Source organism: Caretta caretta, chromosome 2 (genome assembly GCF_965140235.1).
Source record: "Caretta caretta isolate rCarCar2 chromosome 2, rCarCar1.hap1, whole genome shotgun sequence".
NCBI classification, from domain to species: Eukaryota; Metazoa; Chordata; order Testudines; family Cheloniidae; genus Caretta; species Caretta caretta.
Window position 1 is genome coordinate 172,125,255 of NC_134207.1, and position 26,492 is coordinate 172,151,746.

The 26,492-nt window shown below is 41.6% G+C and overlaps 1 protein-coding gene across 4 annotated transcripts in view; it reads right to left on the minus strand.

The window, feature by feature from the left end:
• The window catches only part of CNTNAP2 (contactin associated protein 2), a 1,645,619-nt gene that overhangs the window by 91,770 nt on the left and 1,527,357 nt on the right, over nt 1-26,492 (minus strand). For all 4 annotated transcript variants that reach the window (XM_075125590.1, XM_075125593.1, XM_075125592.1 and 1 more), the window contains 2 exons: nt 25,627-25,760; nt 7,657-7,750 (listed from right to left, as the gene is read on the minus strand). In XM_075125590.1, coding sequence (XP_074981691.1) covers nt 7,657-7,750; nt 25,627-25,760 — 228 coding nt within the window. The remainder of the gene's footprint in view (nt 1-7,656; nt 7,751-25,626; nt 25,761-26,492) is intronic.

The window sequence follows — 26,492 nt, forward strand, 5'->3', positions numbered from 1 at the left end:
CTGGTGAGTATTTGCTTGAGGTTGGGGGGCTGTCTGTAAGCGAAGACTGGCCTGTCTCCCAAGGTCTGTGAGAGTGAGGGATTGTTTTCCAGGATAGGTTGTAGATTGTTGATAATGTGCTGGAGAGGTTTTAGCTGGGGGCTGTATGTGATGGCCAGTGGTGTTCTGTTATTTTTCTTGTGGGTCCTATCCTGTAGTAGGTGATTTCTGGGTACCCGTCTCGCTCTGTCAATCTGTTTCCTCACTTCCCCAGGTGGGTATTGTAGTTTTAAGAATGCTTGATAAAGATCTTGTAGGTGTTTGTCTCTGTCTGAGGGGTTGGAGCAAATTTGGTTGTACCTTAGGGCTTGGCTGTAGACAATGGATTGTCTGATGTGTCCTGGATGGAAGCTGGAGGCATGTAGGTAAGTATAGCGGTCAATAGGTTTCTGGTATAGGGTGGTGTTTATGTGACCATCACTTATTTGCACTGTAGTGTCGAGGAAGTGGATCTCTTGTGTGGACTGGTCCAGGCTGAGGTTGATGGTGGGGTGGAAATTGTTGAAATCCAGGTGGAATTCTTCAAGGGCCTCCTTCCCGTGGGTCCATATGATGAAGATTTCATCAATGTAGTGCAAGTAGAGGAGGGGTGCTAGGGGACGAGAGCTGAGGAAGCATTGCTCTAAGTCAGCCATAAAGATGTTGGCATACTGTGGGGCCATGCGGGTACCCATAGAAGTGCCACTGACTTGAAGGTATAAGTTGTCCCCAAATCTGAAATGGTTGTGGGTGAGGACAAAGTCACAAAGCTCAGCCACCAGGTGTGCCGTGGCTTCATCAGGGATACTGTTTTTGACAACTGGTAGTCCATCCTCATGTGGAATATTGGCATAGAGCTTCTACATCCATGGTGGCCAGGATGGAGTTTTCAGGAAGATCATTGTAGTCTCCTCAGAAAGTTGGAGGTGCCTTGAAGATAGCTAGGAGTGCTGGTAGCGTAGGGTCTGAGCAGAGAGTCCAAATAGCTAGATAATCCTGCTGTAAGAGTGCCGATGCCTGAGATGATGGGGCGTCCAGAGTTTCCAGGTTTATGGATCTTGGGCAGCAGATAGAATACCCCTGGTCGGGGCTCTGGGGGTGTGTCCGTGTAGATTTGTTCCTGTGCTGTAGCAGGGAGTTTCTTGAGCAGATGGTGTAGTTTCTTTTGGTACTCCTCAGTGGGATCAGAGGATAGTAGCCTGTAGAATGTGGTGTTGGAGAGTTGCCTGGCAGCCTCCTATTCATAATCCGACTTGTTCATGATGACTACAGCACCTCCTTTGTCAGCCCCTTTGATTATAACGTCAGAGTTGTTTCTGAGGCTGTGGATGGCGTTGCGTTCTGTACGGCTGAGGTTATGGGGCAAGTGATGCTGTTTGTTCACAATTTCAGCCTGTGCACGTCTGCGGAAGCACTCTGTGTAGAAGTCCAGTCTGCCATTTCGACCGTCAGGAGGAGTCCACCCAGAATTCTTCTTCTTGTCGTGTCGGTAGGAGGGTTCCTGTGGGTCAGTGCACTGTTCAGTGGTGTGTTGAAAATATTCCCTAAGTCGGAGACGATGAAAGCAGGCTTCCAGATCACTGCAGAACTGTATCATATGCGTGGGGGTGGCGGGGCAGAAAGAGAGTCCCCGAGATAGGACAGACTCTTCTGCTGGGCTAAGTCTGTGGTTGGATAGATTAACAATTTTGTTAGGTGAGTTGAGGGTACCACTGTTGTAGCCCCCTGTGGCATGCAGGAGTTTAGATAGTTTACTGTCCTTTTTCCTCTGTAGAGACGTGAAGTGTGTGTTGTAAATGGCTTGTCTCGTTTTTGCAAAGTCCAGCCATGTGGAAGTTTGTGTGGAAGGTTGGTTTTGTATGAGAGTGTCCAGTTTTGAGAGCTCATTCTTGATCTTCTCCTGTCTGCTGTACAGGATGCTGATCAGGTGGTTCCTCAGTTTCTTTGAGAGTGTGTGGCGCAGTCTCTCACCATAGTCAGTGTAGTATGTTGATTGTAATGGATTTTTTACCTTCAGTCCATTTGGTATGATGTCCATCTGTTTGCACTTGGAGAGGAAGATGATGTCTGTCTGTATCTGTGCGAGTTTTTTGTTGAGGTTGATGGATTTCCACTCCATACGGCTACATTTAGTGCCTTGCATGGTGTCAAGTATCAGGGGGTTGCTGTATTAGTCTGTATCCACAAAGACAACAAGGAGTCCTTTGGCACCTTAAAGACTAACAGATTTATTTGAGCATAAGCGTATACTTATAAGTGTAGTAATTACACTGTGTACCATTTCTGAGGAGGGAAGTGAAGCCGGAAGCTTAAGCAGACTGCCTTTTTCTGGGAATAACACAAATAAATTGGTTAGTCTCTAAGGTGCCACAAGTACTCCTTTTCTTTTTGCGAATACAGACTAACACGGCTGTTCCTCTGAAACAGTGAAAGTAGAGAATCATTCAGCCTAGAAATACCCCAGTCAGGAGGGAGAGAGATGCATGTCTCCATCCAAGAAAGGCAAAGTCTAGAAGCCAGAAACCTGAGTGTGGGTGTTCTTGCTGAACCACTACAGGGAAACCACTACAGGTGCAGTTGCCCTGAACTGTGACATGGTCATAGGAAGAAAAGCTGGCAGGATATGCTGTTTCTCTGCAAATAAACGTAGTAAAAAAACGAGATGAAGAAGAAGAAGAAGAAAGAAGAAGAAGAAAAGACAGGTAGGACTGTTTCTCAGTAGGATGGTTCCAAAATGCTCCACAAAATCACAAGCTGACTTTGTAAATATAGCTTCATCTTCACCTTTCAAGACAAGAAAGCATCAAATCCAACAGAACATTAATTAAGATAATTAAGACTGCGTATCGTCGATGAAAAACAAAACCAAAACAAAAATAAAACACTCTGCCTCTCAACTATAACCCTGTTTCTAGATGGAATGTAGGACATTACAAACTGTACATATGATGATGTATAGATAATCACCTTTGTATACACACCTCTGCTAGGTGAGACTCCCTCCAGGTTCACTGGAACTGCTTCTAGCGAGGATAATGTAGCAATTAGGAGCTTTAAAAACACGAGATTCTGCCGGTAGTGTGCCCTTCAAACTGTGCTGAACACATGTAACAATATTAACCTTGATTTCCACTCCCCTCACTCAGCATTCCCCCTGGCAGTTGTTTGTCAATCTGATCAATGGCAATTGGCTGTGGTGCAACAATTATACCAGTGAGTCAGGGGTTCTCCAGAGATTTTTGTTTTGTTTTGGCATGCACAGTGCATTCTTTTTGTTTCTCTGGCTCTGATATTCTTTTATTTAATAAAATGTCCCACTTTGAAGAGACAGTCAATCTAAACAGAATAAGCAAAGAAGCACTTTCCTAACAGATAAAAATAAACTTAAAACACTAAAAAGGCAAAGCAATACCATCAATCAAAGGATGCAGAGCAACATACACAATATAATTTATAATGACAGATGATACATAACATTTCAAAAAACATGGAAACTGTTTTTGATTCTCATAATAGCACATGAAAACATAGACCATATATATTCCAGCTGACCCCAATACCTTTCCAAGGTCTTCCAGGCACCCTGCCTGTTCCTATCTTTTAACATTTTCTCTCACTTTACTGATTTCACCAACGTTTGTGGTGACTTCATTATGCCCTGAATGCATCTAATGAGAAGGAAAATCTGCGACTTCACCACATATATCTATACGGTGGATGTTATCAGTATTATGTTTATTAGTCTGTACATCTTACAGAGAGCCAACTCATCATTTTGGAACTCAATTTAATTCCATGTTTTTAGCCTGTCAAATTTGAAAAGAAGAAGGAATCCAGACTAGAACCACTCACAAATATTATGCATTTCCCTGACACATGAACGAAATTAGGAAAACTAGACTTGATGAACTCTGCTAAGAAGAGCAAAAAAAGATGGGGTCAAGTTGGGTTACTCTGAAAAATATCAGTGAATGTAATGACATTACTGCAGACTGATCTTTTCTATGTCGCTACATAGCAGGAACATCATGGACAGGTGGAATGTAGGCTTCCCCACACTATCCCAGCAATGTGCCGCAACTCTGACTTGGATGGAATACACACAGAAGTCAGAGGGTAATAACGTATGCCCATCCAGTCCTTGAAGCCTCTATTATTACTTGCAAGGAGTCAAATGTGGAGGTGATTTTTGTGATGTAGGTACCCAGAAACCAGGCTAAGTCAATATCTCTTTTCATATAGATCAAACACTTGTGAGGTGGTAGTAATGATTTGCAGTCACTGCCAACATAAGCTGGATTCAGGCAAGTGACCTAGATGCAAAAAGCTTCATTACCTGTTCAATTCTTGCAGTTTGTTCTTGAGGAATGCTAAGAGAAAACCTAAGGAGGACAGCACTAAAACTTGACAAAGGAAATAATACTGACCCTGTGGCATCTGTGGGATAGAGCTGGCTGGTCTCCAAGCTAGTTGCAGGGCTTGGAAAATCTACCCATCATTCATCAGCCCCAGGACTAACACCACTAAGGGTGAAAAATGTTGTAATGCTATCTAAGACTGCCCGCCTCCCAAGACCCTGCAATTTAAAGATATAAGAGTATGTCCTGTTTATTGGGTACTGCCAATCACCTTTCCATTTAATACTCTTAAAATTGTAACTTTCATATAATCTCTCTCTCTCTTCTTGGCTTCAATCCAATTTTTCCTCTTCACTCTTCCCCCATAGAGTATGGTACATCTCTGCCTGTAATGTTTAGCGTCCTAACTTTTCTTTCCCTCTGCCTCCTTATCTTCCTTTCCCCCTACAATGTTTTCTCTATGATACTTCCGTCCCTGTATTTTCTCTCTCATATCTTTTTTCACGTTCTCCCCAAGCTTTTCCCATATGTAATGAGGATGTACACTCCTGGAGCCACATAAGGCTTCCTCATCCATCCAACTTCTCAGGACTAGAGTCAGGCTTTAGAAGATTGCATCGTGGAGGCAGTACCACCATAGTCTGATGGTTTTCTAAATCTGAGCAGCCTAGACAGCTGACATGTCTGGAAATAGCTGTCAGCCCAGAGAGACAATGGAGCCGTTGTGGCAACAAACCACTCACATGAAGCAATCAGGGTGGAGTGATGAGGCCAGGAATTCCCCTCGGGTGATCCACACCTTATCTTCCACCAATATATATATTTTATCAGGCACTGGTTTTGTCTGTTGTTGTTAGCAGAACCTCCACAGGGCATGTTTGGGGAGAAGAGATTAGCTCCCAGCCACCCTATGTAAGGGTATGTCTACACTGGCAAGTTTCTGCATCACAAATGATACCACTTTTATTAAACTGCTGGAATTACCGCTGTTTCGTGTCCACACTGTGCTCCTTGTGATGGTGGAGCATATCCACATTAGGAGCTCTTGCAATGGCAAAGCAGCAGTGCATTATGGTAGCTATCCCACTGCGCAACTGGCTGCAGGGTGCTTTGGGAAGGGTTTACAATGCCTCATGGGGCAGGCACAGCATCACATGATGCAGGTTTCCCAATCCCATTGTTCCATGGGCATCCTACTACATTGCCAACTGCTTTTCAACTGAAGTGTGTGTGTGTGTGTGTGTGAAGGGGAGTGTGTGTGACAGAGAGAGTGTGTGTGTGTATGGAGGGGGGGAGAGAGAATGTGTTTTGGGGGACAGAGAGTGTGTCAGCATGCTGTCTTGTAAGTTCAGACAGTGGCAGAAAGCAGCCAGCCTTGAGGCAGGGGGAGGGGGAAACCCCAACATCAGCCCCCACCTCCCTCCCTGGGCTCTCTGCACAGCAATCTCTCTCTCTCACACATGCACACCTGCCTCTGTGTCCAACAGCACGAGCATTCCACATTAATCGTTTGCTTTGTGTCCCGGAGCAGATCAGCACAGCACGCAACATCTGTCAAAAATGGTGCTTTGAAAGGGGAGGAGCACATGTCTCCAGGGCAGCCAAGTTGAAAACGATGAGCAGAGCAGGCACGTGAGGCATTATGGGACAGCTCCGGAGGCCAATTACAGTGCAGAAAGCAATCAAGTGTCTACACTGGCAATAGAGCACTGGAGCCTCCGCACAAATAGCCTTACGACTCTCGTCGAGGTGGTTTTTTCTGCAGTGCTGCAACTGAGGAGTTTCTGCCCACAGAGGGGCTTGGCAGTATGTACATGTCTGCAGTTTGAGTGCAAAAAGCTGCTTTACTGCGCAGAAACTTACCAGTGTAGACAAGCCCTGAGCCACTCCAAGATTACAGCTGCTGAGTGACTACACCTCATCTCTTGCATCCTGTGCCTATTCTATTGATGATTAAATGGACCTAGGATTTGTCCAGTAGAATGGGCGCTAGGAGCTCTAAATTTCAGACTGTCCTGTGTGCTGTAATTTAGCTCTGTAAGATGGAAATATTCAGAGAGCAGTACAGTCACTCAAGTTTTATATTGTCAGCAAGATGAAACTAGATATTCTACTGTAACATATTGCATTCATGTGGCTGAGCACCAAAATCATTGTTCATGTCCCATTTCACAACTTACAGTTATTCTGACTGTTCATTTTTATTCTGTTTTACTGAGCCTAAAAGCAGAAGAATTAATAAAACCTGAGTTTTGGATTCAGCTCCAATGTTAGCCTAGATTTGCTTGATTTAAACCAAAGAGAACCTTACACTGACATCCAGCTTCCCAGAAAGTCACAAAATAAGGTAAACTAGACTAAAAATGAAGCAAATGGAAAAAATATGTCATTATAAAATTCTGTAGTTGATTTCCTTTCCTCTTCAAAAGTCCTTTTCCCCTCACATCTCATTTGGTCCCCAAACAATATAAAATTTAACTTTTATAGGGCCTTCCTTATATCACCTTGACAGAAGAACAGGCTGGAAATACGGTAGAGATACAATCATTTCAGGTATGGTACATGTAAGAAGCTTACATACAGATTCTGTTTGTGGGGCAACCTACATTCCATGTGGTTTACCATTTAAGTTACCATTTAAATTATGGTGTTGCAGAAAGAAAACATAAGTTCATGATGTTTTGAGTCTGACTCTTCACTATAATCCAAACTATTGTGGCTAAGTAAAAGGTTTACAGAAAGTAATCGCTTGAATTTCAAATGGTGCTGAGCACCTGAAAATCCCATTGAGTTCTGTGACATTTGTGAGTAGCTACTACCTCTGAAAATGAGTCATAAAAGTGTGGCCAATGAATTCACAATAAAAGATACTGCTCCAAATTTCCTAAATATTTCCCATACTTCACTGCAAAGCAGCATAAGTCCTATTGACCCCTTCCCCCTCAGCAAATCTGAATGGTGACAGAAACTGTGCAATTGTACTGTCCCAAATGACGTTCCCTAGAACTTTATATATGATCTACATTCTGTATATATTAGCCACAGCCTACTCTATCCCTGGTTTATCTATGTGTCCCCTTGTCCTTTGCAATAACAGCGTAGTACCCCCATCTGATGGATATCCCACTTAACCAAAACATCACTGTCTCTCTAGTAAAAAATGAGATGTCCAAGGGTGTCTTACTGCAGACACTACGAACATCACAATCTCATGTGCTTATATATATTTTTTCTCTCTGAAAATGTCTAATAAAAATAAATTATTAAAACGTAATCTCACCTATAACTTTTCCCAGGAAGAGCGCCTTTGGGGAGTTGAACTGAGTGTCAGATGCTGTCGGCAGGCTGTAACTTGCTGGAGGATAATGATCAAGCTGGGGAAAGTAAAAAACAAGAGTAGACTTTTAGAACCGTACCCTGTTACCCTGCTAGTGAATCAGGTCTTTCTTGTGGAGATTATAGCTCCATTTAGATCTCTGTTTCTGGATGCTCTTGTTTTATCTGTGATAACAGTGACAGTACCCTTGAGAGCCAAGGTCAAGCCACTGTTTTGCAAGGAATTCATTGCACTGTCAGCGGTCAGAGGTAAATGAAGGGTAGTTCGGGATACTCCTTTTATACTCTCAGAAGCCCACACAAGAATTAAAATGGGAGGTGTGTGAATGCAAGCACAATTATTTCCACAAATGTGACTATACACAGGCAATACTCTCAAAGAACTACAATTACTGGGAACTAACTTTTCTAGCTTCCTTACGCAAACTATCCAAGCAAGAGCCTCAGAGCAGAAGCTCTTGTGCTTATTAAACTGGGAAGGAAAAAAATGCATTGGTGATGTTATAAGACCTGTAGAAAAACCTCTGTGAGCACGTTCAGAAATGCTTTTCAATTGCACATAACTTTACTATTCACCAGCTGTGTAAAGCTTAGTCATGGATGTCTAAGCTTCTCACACCAGGTTAAAGTCTGAACATTCAGCCATTTTTGAGTTATCTGCATGGAAAAGATTGTAGCAGTATTTTCTTACCTTAGGCAAATTATAATTTGTTTATAGTCTCACATAATGCAAAAATGGCTGAACAGATTTTCTCAGACTTGCAAGAAGAAAAAGTTCACCTTTCAGCTGAGATGGGGCATGTACAATTTCAGTCTAAGAGAAGGTTTTTTTTTCCAGAGTTATAAGCAGATGAAGACAAAGAGTTAAAAATAAAACTGGATTGCGACATAAACCACAGCAGGTGCCAACAAGCACACAGTAAATTATGTACTTGATATTAGTTTCCATGGTAAAAGGGAATCTGGCATCTAGCATCACATGCATAATTTTCATAAACATTAATGTGAGTTTCAGGTGAGGAAAATACACCCCTCTTCTTTCAGGAGACTAATGGTAATGGCTTAAATCTGAGTTAGGAATCCAAAACAGTGCTGCACTCAGTGTTGTAATCATCACAGTCACCTGGTTACTGAACTAACAAAGATTTGAGAGAGGTATGCCAGGAACAGCTTGTTGAAATAATTACCCAAGGTCTGATTTTTCAGTCTCTCACAACTGGTTTTACATTAGTCTAACACCACTGACTTCAAGAGAATTGTTTCTGATTCATTCTCCTGTGGGAGGAGAATCACGCTCACCTGTGTGTGTGAAACCAGAATAGAACTAATTTTCCTGGTTTTCCTCTGACTTGTGCTTCTGTAAATCGGGGATAACTCCACTGAAGTAAAAGCACTATCAGTGGGAAGATAATCTGGCCCAGAAGCACTGTACTTTATTTTGAAATTGGCTAACATTTCCTTTGAACTCTCCCATCTCCATCACCCATCAAGGAAAAGCACTGTCTAAATATTTCTTTTTACTGTAGCACAGAATTCTAGCTGTGGGATCTATACGTCTGAGATCACTAGGACACCTATTATATTTATTTGTACTGTGGGAGCGCCTAAGAGCACCAGGCATGGACCCCGTTGTGCTAGTAACTGTACAAACATATAACAAAAACATAATCCCTGCTCCACAGAGCTAATTATGGCTGGATAATGTACCGGGAAAGAAAAGTGAAATTAATTTACGATTCAGTGTGAGCATCTTTATCAAAAAATGTTAGGCACCAATCCTGCCAGCCTGTTGCATGGTGAAACTCCTTTTGACTTTAGCGCGAGTTCCATATGTGGAAGAATCAACCCCTTGATGAATCCAAGGGAAATCTCTATTTTGTTATATAGGGACAGAGTACGGCCTGTTCTGCATATGCATGCTGCAGTGCATCTCCTCAGCAACATGGACTACTGCCAGCACATCAGACTGGTCCTCTGCTATCTATGCTGCCTTCCCATAGAATATCAAGTCCAGTTCAACATCTTGGTCCTTATCTTCAAGGTGCTCTATGAGCTGGGCCCAGCATATCTAAAAGGCTGCCTCATGATCTGGGGTGAAGACTGTGTTCACCAACTCTGCTCCTCAGGCACAATGGAACTCTCTTGGGGGAGAATCTCAAACTATGTAATGAAGTCCCACAGGAACTATGGACCATCACAAATCTCATCACCTTCCACTCCAAGTGCCAGGCATACTTCTTTGACCTGGTCTTCTCTAATATAAACAGATTGTAGTGTGTACATTTAAAACAAAACAACATCCTCCTCACCCAAAACCCTACCAAAGCAAAACATGATGAAGCATGGGATCATTATACCGTCTCAATGAAATGGCTGTGAGAATATTTTTAACATAGGCAAAATAACATATTTCTCCCTAACCATTTTAGCTGAAACTACCACAAAAATTACTCGAGGCTGACACCTGGCATGGGAAATTTCTCCCAGAACAGTTTAAGTTTGGCAAAGTTACAAGTAACTGAAAACAGGTTTTGTAGTGGGACGTGTCAGACAACCTCAATTATACGTGGTGTGGCTGTGCTGCCTAGGATAGAATGCAGGGGAGTGAGGAATTCCCCTTACATCCCTGCACCAGCTACTTGTTTCATGGAGAACAGTGTGGGAGGGAGATTCTATTCTCTCTCTCATGCAGGGAGGTAGGGATTAGGAGAAACCCAAACCTTGGCTCTGCCTCTTCCATCCAGAGTGCTGGCCAGTACAGCTGTGCCAGGGATCGGGGGAACCAAGAGGCAGATTGTGTAATCTGTTTCTCAGTCTGCTCAATGCATGGAGTTAGTGGCAGACCTACATATGAGCCCATGCCATGTACTTTGAGGCTGAGCTGGTGAAATTTTGCTGTTGGTATCTGCATGGAAATGTTCAAATTTAAGTAAAAACTGAAAAAGTAGGTGAAGAAATCCAAAAGTGCAAGTTTCAGATATCTTCATGGATCTCCTCACCAAAGCTCAGCTCAGCTTATTTAAATCCCCCCTTTACTTCCCCTCGAGAAAAAGGAATATGGGAAAATGACTGAAATAGATGGTTAGAATTAGCCTTTACTTTAAATCCAGAGAAATTAGATTTTATGATTCTTTCGTGGGTGCAGGAATAAAGAAAAGGTTTCTGATTATACATGAAATCAGCCCACTACACTAGCTCCTGAACCCCTGGGGGAAGTTCTGAGCTGCATCCAGACCCAAAATTTGTGAATTGTGCCCTTCCCCTGTTTGACACTATGAATTAAGGGGAATGTTGTTCAGCTAATGGGCAAATAGTATATATGGTGCTTAAGGAATCAAAGGTAGGTCAGTGGTGAGATTTCTTTTCTCTTATTTTTATTGTCTGTGTTCTATTTGAACAATCTTAGAAAAGAAAACACAATTTTAGAAGAATCTAATCCAGGACATTTATAGGTCAGTGACTAAAGGAACACAGGTTTCAGAGTAGCAGCCGTGTTAGTCTGTATTCGCAAAAAGAAAAGGAGGACTTGTGGCACTTTAGAGACCTTGTGACACCTTAGGCACCTAACAAATTTATTTGAGCATAAGCTTTTGTGAGCTACAGCTCACTTCATCGGATGCATTCAGTGGAAAAACACAGGCGCTTGGAAGGACTGGATTCTTTCTAAAACTGATTCTCTATTGCCATCCAGTGGCTGTTCAGGTATCAGCTGCTAGAACTAAACTGCTTGCAATCATCAGAAGAAATATAGCCATTATCTCAGTCTAATGTGGATCAAGACTCATAACAGAAAAGGAAATATTACCTATCACATGCTATTTGAAAAGAATATTGCATTATTTAATGAATACAAAATACATCATTTCCATATACATAGGATGGCATCATGAATATGTGTTAAATTATAGTTTCTTGATTATCTTTATGAGTTTTCATTACAGCTTCTTTTCTTTTAAAAATAATTAATTGCATTTGAGCTGAATATAAATACACAGCAAGATTGTGCACACAGTACAAACCAAACTGGGAGAAAATGTTCAGCTTCAGTTCTCAAGTCGAATCAAGCCAACAAGGCTGCCTTTATTGGAAGTTGCTGTTGGTTAGGGAGAAGTTCAATAAAATTCCATTTCTTTTAGATAATTACTCACTTTGATAATGTAACTCATGCTCTGTGCTCGCTGCTGGTGCACTTTACTGGTCTTCTGCAAAAAAGCAATGAGCATACCTGGCTCGCACATGAAGTAGAATGCAGTGTAAACTAATCGTTTGGGTAGACCAGATCCCCTTGGGGCTGGCAGAGGCCAGGGTCACTACCTAATGGTCTCCTGAGCCCTACGTAGAGGTCCTTCCCTCCTACTTATTCAGGGTAGAGGAGAAGAGGCTCTCTAGACCTTCTTCTGATGTAATAATGTCACCTTTTCTTGGACAATGTGTTATTGCTATCTTTCACAGCAGAGCCAAGAGTAGAACCCAGGTATCCTGCTTTAATCTCAAAATTATCTTGAATATATCCAGATACATGACTGTTTCCTTCCAAATACCTGTGAGTATTCAAGGTGGTGTTGGAGCATGTCACAACAAACAGTCCAAACCCAGAAGTCCTTACTCGGTTTTTAATCAGTCCTTATTCCAGTAGAATTCCCATTGACTGGTATGAAAACATTGCCTGCATGAGGCCTGAGCAAAAACTGAGTGAGCACAACAAGATTTGGCCCACCAACAGAGTTTCACAGCCACATTTTCTCATTATGGCGTAGTGAGTAGACTACCGTTCAATAATGACTCTACCACCAATTTGAGGCCTGATCTTGCACTTCTGAAGGTAATGGGGTTTTGCCATTGGCTTCAGTGAGAGCAGGTTCAAGTACTGGATCCGTGACTGTATGTGACTGAACCTAGGAACTTGTTCTGTGACTCTGAGTAAATCCTTGAACCTCTGTGTGGCTCAGTTTGACAATGTGCAAAATGGATATGGAACAAACAGGGATGTAGTGAAGCTTAATTAACATTTGTATTAGATATTCAGACGAAATTTGCTATATAGATGTAATTATTATTTGTTTTAAGTAAGGCTCCAGATTTTCTTTTCCAGGGCTATACACTGATTTAAGAACTACTGCTTAGGCTATTACAGTCTTCTTCCAAAGGGATTAACTGCATTCACTTATAATAAAAGCTTTTCACATTGATTTAAATTGGAAATGCAATCAGCATAGGATGCATTGCAGTTAAAAATTAAACACACAAGGTCCCACCCCTCCCCTTAAAAAAAATTGACTAGATCCTTAGCTCATGTAAACTGCTGCAGCACCACTGAAGTCAATGGTTTATAGCAGCTGGCCCAATATGTGGAAAATATGCAAACTCAGATGAAGGCTTAATAATTAGGTATGTTTCTAAATGTTGGTCTCATAATGTAACAGGAGCACTAATGTGAGAACAGGTCCCTGTTTTATCTTAAATTAACTCTTTACCTTGGCCACCATCAACTGAAATAACATTATAGTAATTTCAGATCATTGTAGGCTCTTTTTCCCTATGTTTAATTGATGAACTTTATGTCAAATGTTAACAGAAGCAATAATAGACTATTTAATGCCAGGCTATTAAAATTAAAGAGTGTGACCCTTTGTGCTCAAAGACAATGCTAGTGGGACATTAATTTGTCCAGTATGTATTGTCATATAATGTAAAATGTGGATCTATTTTTGGTTATGTTTATTTTATACATTGATTTTTAGGCTTTTAACCTTATTTCTGAGAATATTTTTGACTTTTTCTGGGCATTTAGTCACAATAGCATTATGTCAATATAATGAGCTCACAGACAGAGAAACACATATGTTTTTATTATATGAAATATATGATATAAATTATCTTTCTGCATACAGTGTATCAGGTGAGAGCCAGTGTTTTGTGACGTGGTATTAAGGAAGAATTTTGAAAACATATATAAATGAATGCCAAGTTTTTCAAAAGTGACCATTGATTTTGGGTGGCTCATTTTTTGCATACAGGCTTGAGCCCTTTTAATGGAGCCTGATTACTAGAGGGTGAACACTCAGCACATTCTAGAAGTGCAACTCCTCTGAGCCGTTTCAAACACTGAGTCATCCAACATCATTTGAAAATCTTGGCCTAACTCTTAGACCTTATCTACATTTGCAGTGGTGTGTAGGGTACAGGTAGCTACGTGCCACAGTGAAAGACAGAGAAAGGCTCGGCAGCTCCCCACTGCTGGAGCCTTTGGCTGTGGCAAGGAAAGGCTCTGGTGGGGGGAGCTGCTGGAGCTTTTTCCCCAGAGGTAAAATAATAGCTTCATAGAAAAAGATAAAACTTTGGTGAGACCAGAACCAGGGTTTCCAGTGTTCCAAACACCTGGCCTGTTTTGGCTGTTGGCCTGAAAGAAGAATGAGTGAGATTTGAGTATATGTGGATGGGTGTAAAAGAACAGTTCATTGTGAGGTGGGTTTCAGATACCATACTCCATGGTTTCAGAAATACAAGAGTATGCACCACTTGCAAATGGTTATTTAATGCGTCTGGAAAATTTAAGCTGCAAAATATAGGCCCAAGAGAAGAAAAATGTTTTAATATAAGAACGTTTAGAAAACAGTCTCATTTTGCAAACTGTAGATGGGAGTATGTTAGATTTAATGCCAGACACTGATGTTATTTTCGAACGACATTCATATATTTCATGAAGCTTATATAGGATGGCGAACGTGTTCCGGTAGAAATTTGTTGGGCTGGGTGGTACACAGCCCTGGGGTACATAATACATACATGGAAATGGCTTTAAAAGAAGGCATGGAGGTTTGGAGACCTGCTGAGAATCTACAAATATATCCCAATAAGGAAACTGATTGTTAACATTACATTTTGCTGTGTTCCTTTGGGTATTATTCTATTTAATATTAAAATACATCCCGTTTTTATTTCTTGTGTAACAAACTTAATAGCTCTTATATAGCACAACAGGAAAAACAAGTATAATAGGAAGATAGAATAGTGTAGTGTCCAGATTCTATCCTCATTTGGAATCTTGATTTTTGGGGCACTGCACGGGAAGACAGAGGGAGAAAGTATGAGTCTAGCCCTAAGACAGAAATTCTTTCCATTTCACTGCTCTATAAGGGCATAATCCAAAGTCCAATGAAATCAACAGAAAAACTCTCATTGACTTCAATGGACTGTGGATCAGGCCCTAAGCATAGGAAGATTTTTTCTTGGATTTTTTAAAATTTTTTTAAAAAGAGGCTTTATTGATGTGTGAATAAATCTCTGCACCATTTCATCACCAAAAACTTGATATTAGATAGAAACTATTCTGTTGTTTATGATCTGGAAAATACCCGACTGAAGTATTATAACCTTTAATGAAGTCAAAACAAATAAAACTTGCCCTACATGGCCTAAAGCCCAGCTCCTGACTTTTCATTTACTAGGATAACATATTCCCCATTTGTCTTACTTAGCTTCTTCTTGTCTGCAGATGAACTTATGCAGCCTTGGAAATGTGCCATGGCTACTGGTAATTGATATTTTAATAGAGGTGAGAGACAAGAATTTTTATAAGCAGATTTAAACTTTGTCCACATCATCAAAAAAGCAGAAGAAAAAAAGATCAAATGTTTTCCTATATGAATTTTTTTAAAATAGTTTTCTTGAAGCCTAGACCAACAGTTAACACTGGACACAATTCTTGAGAAGTTGGTGGCATTACAAACAGGACACAGTAGTTTAATGAGGCAATAACTGTTGATTTATTCACAGTCACTGAATGAGACAATTGTAATGTACAGCAGCCTGTTTGACAGAGTCCCTGTTACTTTGTTTAAATATGCCTATATTAGTGATGAGGGCCATAATTGCAATGACTAAAATCATTTACACTAAACATTTGTTTTTAAGCCTATATGTATTTATGTCAAAGACTTTAATCAAGTTCTGATTGACTGGCACAAAGACATAAGTTAGTATCCAAGTATTCAACAGACGTATGTTTATAGCATTAGCTGGAGTACCAATGGGCTCAATAGTGAACCTCTTATTCTATTTATTCATAAGTGATACCCCTGAGAGTTGTGATAAAACAATTCTGCAGAAAATATGTAGTAGTGATTTATTGTCAGAGTGAAGATTATTTAAATATTTCTGACACTGAATGTACCCTACAGGGTTATTACTGTAAGTTAGAGAGACAGGTATTCTGAATATGAACTTGCTGTTAACACAAGAAAAACAAACTCCATGCACTGGAGTTGGGGCACTGATGAGAGTGACATTTTCTAGTGCTGTGAGAGTTTGAGAAAGTGTACCTGGAAAGCAAGCTGCCTCATTTAAAAAGAGGTAAACAATCTGCTAGTCAGGCTGGAAAATGGTTTATAAAAGGAAATACAAGTCCACTTGGCGTGGCAGTATTGTGCCAAAGAGAACCCAAACATTGTGACCTACCTTAGGACACTGAGGCCTTGTCTACACTGGCAAGTTTCTGCGCAGTAACGCAGCTTTCCGCGGTGTAACTCCCGAGGTGTACACACTGCCAAGGCACTTGGTGCCCAGAAACGGCACAGTTTCTGACTAAAGGCGTACAGCTTACTGTGCCGGGGGTACAGCACTGCGGTGCCAGTGTGGACACCCTGGTCGATTACAGCGCTGCGATTAGCTTCCGGGAGGTGTCCCACAATGCCTGTTCCCGCCTCTCTGGTCATCGGTTTGAACTCTACGGCCCTGCCCTCAGGGGACCACTCCTTAAATTTCTTGGGAATTTTGAAAGTCCCCTTCCTGTTTGCTCGGTGACGCAAGCAGTGGTCTCAGTGCATCTTTCCAGGTGACAAGGCCTGCTCCATGGAGCATTGTCGAGCTGCTGGACCTCATCAGCATTTGGGGAGAGGAGGCTGTCCAGTCCCAGCTGCGCTCCAGCTGTAGGAATTATGATACCTACAGACAGATTTCATGATGCATGACAGAAAGAGGCAGTGCAGGGTCAAAGTGAAGGAGCTGTGGAATGCCTACCACAAGGCGCGGGATGCAAACTGCCGTTCCAGCACTGCGCCCACGAGCTGCTGGTTCTACAAAGAGCTGGACGTCATACTTGGTGGCGACCCCACCTCCACTGTGAAGGCCACTGTGAATACTTTGGTGGCTCGCATGCCAGTTGAAGTTAATTGAGCCAGGAGGAGGAAATCTTGGACGAGAATGTGGAGGGGGACCTAGAGGCAGAGGATGACTCTGAGGTCAGAGATGCATGCAGTCAGGAGCTCGTCTCTACCCTGGAGGAATCTAGCCAGTCACAGCTGTCGGAGCTTGGCGAAGCGCAAACAGGAGAGGAGGCTCCCGGTAAGTGGCTTTGATTTTGGGAATCACTGAAGTGATTTGTTGGGGGCAGGAAGGTTGCAGAAAGCAGGCTTGTGTCTGTATGATGCACATACCACCACATGCCTAGTCTGAGTGGCGGAACAGGGTGTTGATTGACTCTCTCACTTCATGGGAATCTGCTTCAGAGATCTCCACAAAACTCTCATGGAGATACTGGGCAATCCACTGCCCAGGTTCTTTGATTGAGCTCTTTTGTTCCTTGGCTCATTAAGGGTGACTTTCCTGCACCACTCTGCTGTCACGGGGAGTTGGGGGGTGGCATTGCTGCACACAGGTGAGCTGCATAAGGGCCAGGGCGGAAGCCACAGTCTTGGAGAAAACCCGCCCTTTATTCCCCGCTCACCCTCAGCAGTGAGATATCTTCCATAATGAACACAGCCTGTGGAAAATGTGGGGATAGTAATGATTATAAAGCCCCCACAGGGGCCGGACTAAGACCTTTAGAGGCCCTAAGCACTGAAAAGATTATGGTGCCCCCCCTTATGTAATCCAAAATAAAAATAATACCATACCATAAAATAAAATTTTATTTTTTGAAATGACACAAAACTTACATGTATGCTGAAATTAAAATAGCTTCTTTCTAGATTTTCTGATTGCAAAATTCTGGATAAATTCATCGAAGCTGACTCGACGAAGCATGTCTGCTTCCATACACAATAGGGAAAGTGAATCAAGTCTGTCCTGACACCTTGTTGTTCTCTGAGGGTTTTTTATTCTTTTCAGCTGAGAAAAAGAGCGTTCTGTGGAACAGTTAGTAATCATCAATGTTAGAAAAATATGTAGTGCAATCTCTACATTTGGAAATATACATCGTGTTCCGTCTTTCAATATTGTGCCATGAAGATCAATGTGACTGAATTTCATTTTTCCTGTTTCATTAAATTTTGCGTGCATATAACAGTGGAACTGCCATACTTCTCCACAGAGATTCATGTTCAAGTCAACAGGGTATGAGTCAACTAGCTTTTGGGAACCTTGTGAATATTGTTCATCAGATAAGTCCATATCCTTTAGAAAAGAAAATCTACTTGATACTTCTTTGTACACTTCACCTCTCCTCTTCATATGAGCTTCAAGTGTATCAATTATGGAGTAGTAAGTAGATATGCGAAATTTGTCTCTAGGATTCAATGCTGTTTTTGTTGCACTGCTATCATTTGCTTGTTTTTTCCTGATTTGCTTGCGGGACTGGGCTTCTTTGTAGTTAGTGTCAGTCAAGATATCTTTTGATATGTCTTCAAATCTTTCAAAATCATTCCTCAAAGTGTGTAAGTGGTCTGCTAATGATTGACAGAGATCTGCACATGTTTTCAAATCCAATTCTTTTTCTTGGAGAGCTTGACTTGTGTGGTAAAAGTGGTGTAAAATTTCATTCCACATGGTCAACATGAATTCAAACTCTAGTTCTTGCATCTTATTTGCAATGTTTTCTGCTTCTTGTATAGTTTCTCCCTTTTGTGACTGGTCTTCAGCTATACTTTCTAATGCATCCACAATCTTTGAGTAGGACTCCAGAATTGCACTTGTTGCCACTGTATGTGTCTCCCAGCAAGTATCAGAAAGAGATTTCAACACACAATCATTGCCCAAATATGTTTTAAGAACTGCCCATTGTTGTGTTGAGGCAGAGAAAAATGTATAAAGTAACTGGACTGTTGAGAAAAAACTTACTGCCACTGGACAACAATCAACAGCACTGCGGCCAACAAGATTGAGAGAGTGTGAAGCACATGGTATGAATATGGCATATTTGTTCTGTTCTAAAAGCTTCTTCTGCATTCCTTGATAATGCCCTGACATGTTGGCAGCATTGTCATAAGATTGACCTCTGTACTTTGAGAAATCTGTTTTGCAAAAGTGACACAGATAATGCAGTACTTGATTTGCCATTTCTTCACCAGTGTGACTTTTCAAATTGAGGAACGTTATAAATCATTCAACTGGTTTTCCACCTGTGGGAGACATATCTTAGTACAATACTCAATTGATCAGCATGTGAAAGATCAGGTGTAGAGTCAACAGATAAACTGAAGTACCCAGCAGTACTTATTTCATCCACAATAGCTGAACGAACTTTGTTACTCATTAGACCAATGAGTTCATCACATATTGTCTTGGATAAGTATGATGGATTACCTTCATCAGCATTCCCATATTTTGAGATATGGCTTGCTAAAAATAGGTCAAACTGAGCCACAAGCTCCAACAATCCCACGAAATTTCCATTCTGCAATGATCCAAATATGTCATTTGATCCCTGGAAAGGCAGACCACATTCAGCTAATGTTTGAACAACAGCTATAACATGCTGCAAGACAGGTTGCCAGTATTCACGCTCCCCTTTAATATTTTCTCACAAATTTTGTGTCAATCCAAAGCCCTGTCTTCGATTTAAATATGTCAACATTGAATCTCTGTGAGTAGTGCTATTTTCATGTTGTTCAATTAAAACAGTATTCCGCCAGTCACTAAATCCATCTGCAGCAAACTGGGATGTTGAAGGTTTATATGCAAAAAGTTTGCAAACAAAACAGTAAACAGACCTTGTTGATGGTGAATACAGTAGCCATTCTCGAGTGTATTTCTCACCATTCGCTTTCATGCCGAAAAATATTTTTTGTGGACAATATCTTGTTTGTTTGCCATTGGTAAAAGTCCGACATGATTTTTCAAATGGCCTAGTGTGGTGTTGACAGTCATTTGGTCCATGATCTATCCAGTAAGCTACATCATCGGTACTGAAATCAACCCACATAGGAGGATCTTTTCTCGTATTATTTACAGCATGAGCAGGTTCATTCTCTGACACATCCACACATTGCAATACATGACAGGACCTGATTTCCTCGCATTATTTCGATCTATGTTAGTAGGACACCCCCCTGGTTTAGGTGGGGATAAGTAATAAAAAGAGAACAGAAAAACGGGGGAAGAGTGTGTAGTGGAGTGTAAGGAAGTCTAACAAAGTTCTGATTTTTCCCATGATGACTGCTTTGATGCTTTTTTTGAAATATCAAATTTTTTTTAAAAAAATCTCATTTTTTTTGGTGCCCCCTACTTTGCTGGTGCCCTAAGCACGTGCTTCGTCTGCCTATTGGGTAATCCAGCCCTGCCCCTCCTCCCCCTACAGTCATGGCTCTCCCCAAGAGCCACATGTCCAGTACGGTCCTGGAACATTGTTTTTCCCTGCCCCTGCAGCTACTCACCATTTTGGGGGTCTTGTGGCTCATGTGTGCTTGCTGGGGGTCAGCCAGTTAGTGACAGATATGTGAATAGTAGCTGAAGTACAGTACCCACTGCACTGTACTCAAAAGGAGAAGGTTGGATTGGATACCTGAACATACACAAATCTTTAACTATCCTGGGGCCTCACCTCCTCCTGGGACCCTCCCTTCCCGCATCCCCCTCAGTGCTGATGTGGTTTTTTGTTTCTCTCTCCCCTCAGTTGTTGTTTTTTAATAAAAGAGTTGTTTTGTTTTAACTGAAAGCAAACAGAGCCCTGCAAAGCATCAGGCAATTTTCTTAAACCTTCATAGTGCATCATCTGCACCAATCACAATCACCTGCTAGCATTACAAGCACAGCACTCCCAAGCACAGCAACAAATATTAGTGGCTTTCAGCTTCAAATTGCTGTCTCAAAGCATCCCTGATCCTTATGGCCCCCATTGCACCCCTCTACTAGCCCTGGTCTCTGGCTGTTCAAATTCAGCCTCCAGGAGATGAGCCTCAGCAGTCCAGCCCTGAGTGAAGCTTTCACCCTTTCCTTCACAAATATTATGGAGCGTACAGCACACAGCTATAAGCATAGGAATATTGTCATTGGCCAAGTCCAGCCTCCCATATAGGCAGCACCAGCAGGCCTTAAAACAGCCAAAAGCATGCTCAGCAGTCATTCTGCACTTGCTCAGCCTGTTGTTGAACCGCTCCTTTCTGCTGTCAAGGTGCTCCATGTATGGCTTCATAAGCTACAGCATTAAGGGGTAGGCAGGGTCTCCTAGGATCACAATGGGCATTTTGACTTCCCCTACAGTGATCTTCTGGTCTGGAAAGAAAGTCCCAGCTTTCAGCTTCCTGAACAGGCCAGTGTTCTGAAAGATGTGGGCATCATGCACCTTTCCAGACCAGACTGCGTTAATGTCCGTGAAATGCCCACAGTAATCTACAAGCACCTGGAGAACCATTGAGAAATACCCCCTCCGATTAATGTACTCGGTGGCTAGGTGGTCTGGTGCCAGAATTGGAATATGCGTGCCATCTATTGCCCCCCCGCAATTAGGGAAGCCCATTTGTGCAAAGCCATCCACAATGTCACACACGTTGCCCAGAGACACAGTCTTTCAGAGCAGGATGCGATTAGTGGCCCTGCACACTTCCATCAACATGAGTCCAACGGTTGACTTTCCTACTCCGAACTGGTTAGCAACTAATCGGTAGCAGTCTGGAGTAGCCAGCTTCCGTGGTGCAATCGGCACTCTTCTCTAACAGCAGGGCAGCTCTCATTCTCGTGTCCTTGTGCTGCAGGGCTGCAGCGAGTGCATCACACAGTCCCATGAATGTAGCTTTCCTCATGCAAAAGTTCTGCTCGTCATCCCAGACGTGCATGACAATGTGATCCCACCACTCAGTGCTTGTTTCCCGAGCCCAAAAGTGGCACTCCACTGTGGTCAGCACCTCTGTGAATGCCACAAGCAATCTCATGTTGTAGCTGCTATACGTGGTGAGATCAATGTTGAACTGCTCTTGTCTTTGTAGTTTAAGGAATAACTCCACTGCCACTTGTGACATGTTAGTGAGAGCGAGCAGCATATTGGTCAACACTGAGGGATCCATTCCTGCAGACCGAAGATGGAGAGTTCACAGTACACAAACTGTTGACAGATGGTGCCAAATTCAGATGGAAGCACAGGGATTGCTGGGATGTGAAGCAATGCATCATGGGGCATTGGGACAGGATCCAGGATGCCCCACAACCCCCTTTGCCTTCCCACAACTCTTAGTGGCAGAAGAGGAAGATTTGCTCTGTGGGATAGCTGCCCAGAGTGCACCGTTTCTGTCATAAATATAGAGGGAAGGCTAACCACCTTTAAATCCCTCCTGGCCAGAGGAAAAACCCTTTCACCTGTGAACTCTAGGGTACAGATGTGGGGACCTGCATGAAAGACCCCCTAAGCTTATTCTTACCAGCTTAGGTTAAATGCTGCCACCACCAAAGTGTTACACAAAGAACAGGGGAAGTGTCCACTCGGAAATGTCTCCCAGCCAAAATATCCCGCCAAGCACTACACCCCCTTTTCTGGGGAAGGCTTGATAAAAATCCTCACCAATTTGCATAGGTGAACACAAACCCAAACTCTGTGATCTTAAGAACAATGAAAAAGCAATCAGGTTCTTAAAAGAGGATTTTAATTAAAGAAAAAGTAAAAGAATCACCTCTGTAAAATCAGGATGGTAAATACCTTACAGGGTAATCAGATTCAAAACATAGAGAATCCCTCTAGGCAAAATCTTAAGTTACAAAAAGACACAAAAACAGGAATATACATTCCATTCAGCACAGCTTATTTTATCAGCCATTTAAACAAAACAGAATCTAACGCGTATCTAGCTAGATTGCTTATTAACCCTTTACAGGAGTTCTGACCTGCATTCCTGCTCTGGTCCCGGCAAAAGCATCACACAGACAGAATGAACCCTTTGTTTCCCCCCCGGCTTTGAAAGTATCTTGTCTCCTCATTAGTCATTTTGGTCAGGTGCCAGTGAGGCTATCTTTAGCTTCTTAACCCTTTACAGGTGAAAGGGTTTTTCCTCTGGCCAGGAGGGATTTAAAGGTGGTTAGCCTTCCCTTTATATTTACGACAGCTCCGAATACTGCTGCAAGTGATGCAAGTGTGAACACGTTATTGTGCAGGCAGCTGACAGTGTGAACACACAACAGCGGTTTCCCTTCAGCGCTCTCTGAGAGGCTCTGTAACTGCTGGTGCTGTAACTCTGCCAGTGTAGACATACCCTGAGAAAATAAGTCACTTTGATATCTAACACCCACATTTTCAAGCACAGAGGAGTGCGTATCTTCCCAGATTCTGAGAAATGGCAGGTGATATTAATCCTGTGTCTCGGAATGGGCTCCGTATCAGAGGTTAGTGCAGCTCACCAGAACAAAACAATGCCTTCTTCTCTAACGTATGTATATACCCATGTTAAAGTTGCCTCATTTACAGGGAAAAAACAGGTAAACCTCAAAGCCTTCCCTTTTCTGGGGTATAAACCAGAACCAAATTAAAATCTTCCCTTTTCCAGGGTATGATATAGGTAGTATAGGATTTTTCCTATCATGATCCACTCCTTTCCTTATTCTCTTTTTCATGCTTATCATCTGGGCCCTGTAGTTTAATAAGCCCCACCTGCATCTGCTCCCAAACTATTTAATCCAGTTTTGTTCCATACATCTGCTGACCTGACAGGGTAAAAAGCCCTCAACCTAGTTTACCCTATCAGTGCAACCCTAAAGGTGTGTGGAAGCCTCCAAGGACCCAAATGGGTAGTTTACTCTCTCTCACTCAATGTAATGTTGGATTAACCCCATGAGAAGCTAGAGTTAGGCTAATTAATGCAAGGCTGGCACCCTTAACTGTGTTGGCATTTTCCAAATAGAGTATGGGAGAGGGTTTTATATCCCATCACCAAGTTCTAGAACAAATTGTAACAACCAGCCATATATGTTCAGGAAACATTCCAGGCACCACAAAATAGAAGCATTAAAGTCCAGAGGAAAAACTGACTGCAAATCTTACCTGATATCAGTTTATAGTTTGATAAATAAGAAACACCCTACCAAAACAGTTTGGTGAATAGTCTGTACATGTTACACAGTAGCTAAGGCTGTGACTCTTTACAAACATAAAAGTAACTTTCTGAAGAAATTCTGCCTCAGTGCAACCAAAGTGATTCTGAATCAGAGATGAGTGCATACTTGACTGTGAGCTTCAGGCAAATGATGCCATAATCCACTGACAAAGTTTTCCCCCTGCCGTTTTTTTACTGGCAGGTATCCATTTTGATCACCTCCTGGTGAATACAGTGACAGCTCCCATCCTTGATCTTTTGGCTTGGTTCCCAAGGAGCCCTCCTCTTGTTATATTTTATTCATGGTGCCTGCTGTGCTGGTTCCCTCACATTATAAACTAGGGGAGGGGATTAAAGAAGACAACATAAAATAAGGAAGTCAACTCTTTGGATGCCTTAAGCATGGACCAGCTATCTGAGATTCCTTGAGGGACCTGCTGGTCAATCTTCAAACATCCATCATTTAAATAACTAAAAAAACAACCAACAAACCCTGCCAGAGAAATGTTTCCCTTTCCCTCATTTTCTCAAATGTGGAGTTTCTCTCCAAAATTAGAGGAAGGGCAATATTCAATTCTACACTAATGACAGAATTAAGGTCCCGTATCTTACAACACATTAATGCTAGCAACAGGATTTATACCAGTAGAAAACCCAGAAATTTCCCCTTTCTGGTGGACATACAGCTTTTGTTTCTAGCCTTAGCAGCTCACAAATACTATGACATTATTATATACAATAAATCTACTTTGTGTACTCTTCTGAAGTTTTTAAAATGTATTTTCTGTTTCTAAGGCTTGGATAGCTGGAGTCATGGTACTAAGAGAGCTTGGCTATAAAGGCAAAAGAACATGTAAAACTGTGCCAAAACCATTTTTCAATACTTCCTAAATATTTCTCAGACAGTTTTTCTATAAAATTTGAGGCATTTGTACAATAAATGAAGCTGCGGTGTGGTATAAGGTTTTATTGGCACTTGTCTGGGATGATATGCCTATTTTATTTTTGGTTTGCCATTTGTAAGTTCTCAGTCTAACTGAAACACATGGCAGTAAAGCTTTTATACCACACCATTTGATATTCTCCATATATTTTCACATATGTGACAGGAACTGAAAGCAGAACTATCTGATTAACATATATTTAAACAAAGAAAAGGATGTTTGGAAAACATTAACTGCTTCTCACAGGGCCTCTGTGAGGTACATAAATAGTATTGTGCTCATTTACAGAGAAATAAACTGAGGCACAGGTAGGTGAAGTATTTGCCAGTGTCACACAGAAAATGAATTAGGACTGGAACTCAGGAATCTAGAGTCCTAGGCCCTCAGTCATACTCCTTCACTTATGTCCCAAATCCTGCCAACACTTATGCACATCCTTAATTTTATGCTCTTGAATAGCTCCATTGGCCATAGCTCCATTGAGCTCAGTGGATCTATTCATGTGCATACATTTAAGGATAGGCATATTGGAAATTTTAGGGCATTGGTAAGAAAGAAAGGATGCTCTTATGACTAGCTCACAAGACTTGGATTCAATAGATTTGGGACCAGTTATGCTATGTTGTAACGTGTATTCATATCTTTGTATGGAAGGCAATAATAGTAATATTTGGTATACCTATGACTATCACTGTTAGTAATAAAGCTATATAGTATCCAAAGGCTCAGATGTATATTTACCTGGAGAACTATGTCCCTTTCATTCCGTGTGACATTAACACTGTGTGGCTGTCCATTTGCCATGTTTCTGTGGTCTACATCAATGTTATATGGCTCTCTAGTGCCTCCAAGGTTGTATCGAATCTGTAAGCTTCCTATAGAAAGAAATGTACAACATTTTTAGCTATTTATACCTTTATTTCCCAGAGCTTTTTTCCCCCCTCTTCATTTCACTTTTTACTTGTGACCTCCATCATTTCATATTTAAATCGCTCTTGGAGTTGAGCTCTGCTGCAGAAGAATTTAAATAGGAAGAGTCAGTGCCTGATCATTTAAACCTAGTGGGGTGGTAATTGTTTCCAGTTTACAACCATAAACCAGATAGTGACCAGCATCTCAAACCAAAGCAGCTGCAAACAGTACTAACTAAAAAATAAACAAGTCAGAATTATACATGGAATGGTATGAAAGTGACTTATAAATGTTAACATATAAAGCAAGACTGTTCTGTTGAGATTGTTATCCTTGCCCAAATAAAATTTTTAAAGCTAAATACAGAAACAAAAGAATAAGAATTTTATTTGGTAGAGGGAATAAGGATTTCCATCAATAAATTAAGGATACTTATGTAATAATTATATCATCTGATTTATGGCAGATTAATATTGAAATTATATGTGAACACAAAAGGCTTTCTTTCAATCCCATTTAGTTCTTGTTTATGGGTCAGGTGTCCTTGGGGTGTTTTGAAGGATTCTGAAGGAAAACTTTTAGTATTTGACGCAAAAGGGTTTTGACAAATGGGTGCTTCAAGTTAGGTTGCTAAGCAGAGGTGGTCAACATTTTTTCATCGCAGCTCTTTTTCAAAGGAGATTTGTTTTTCTGAA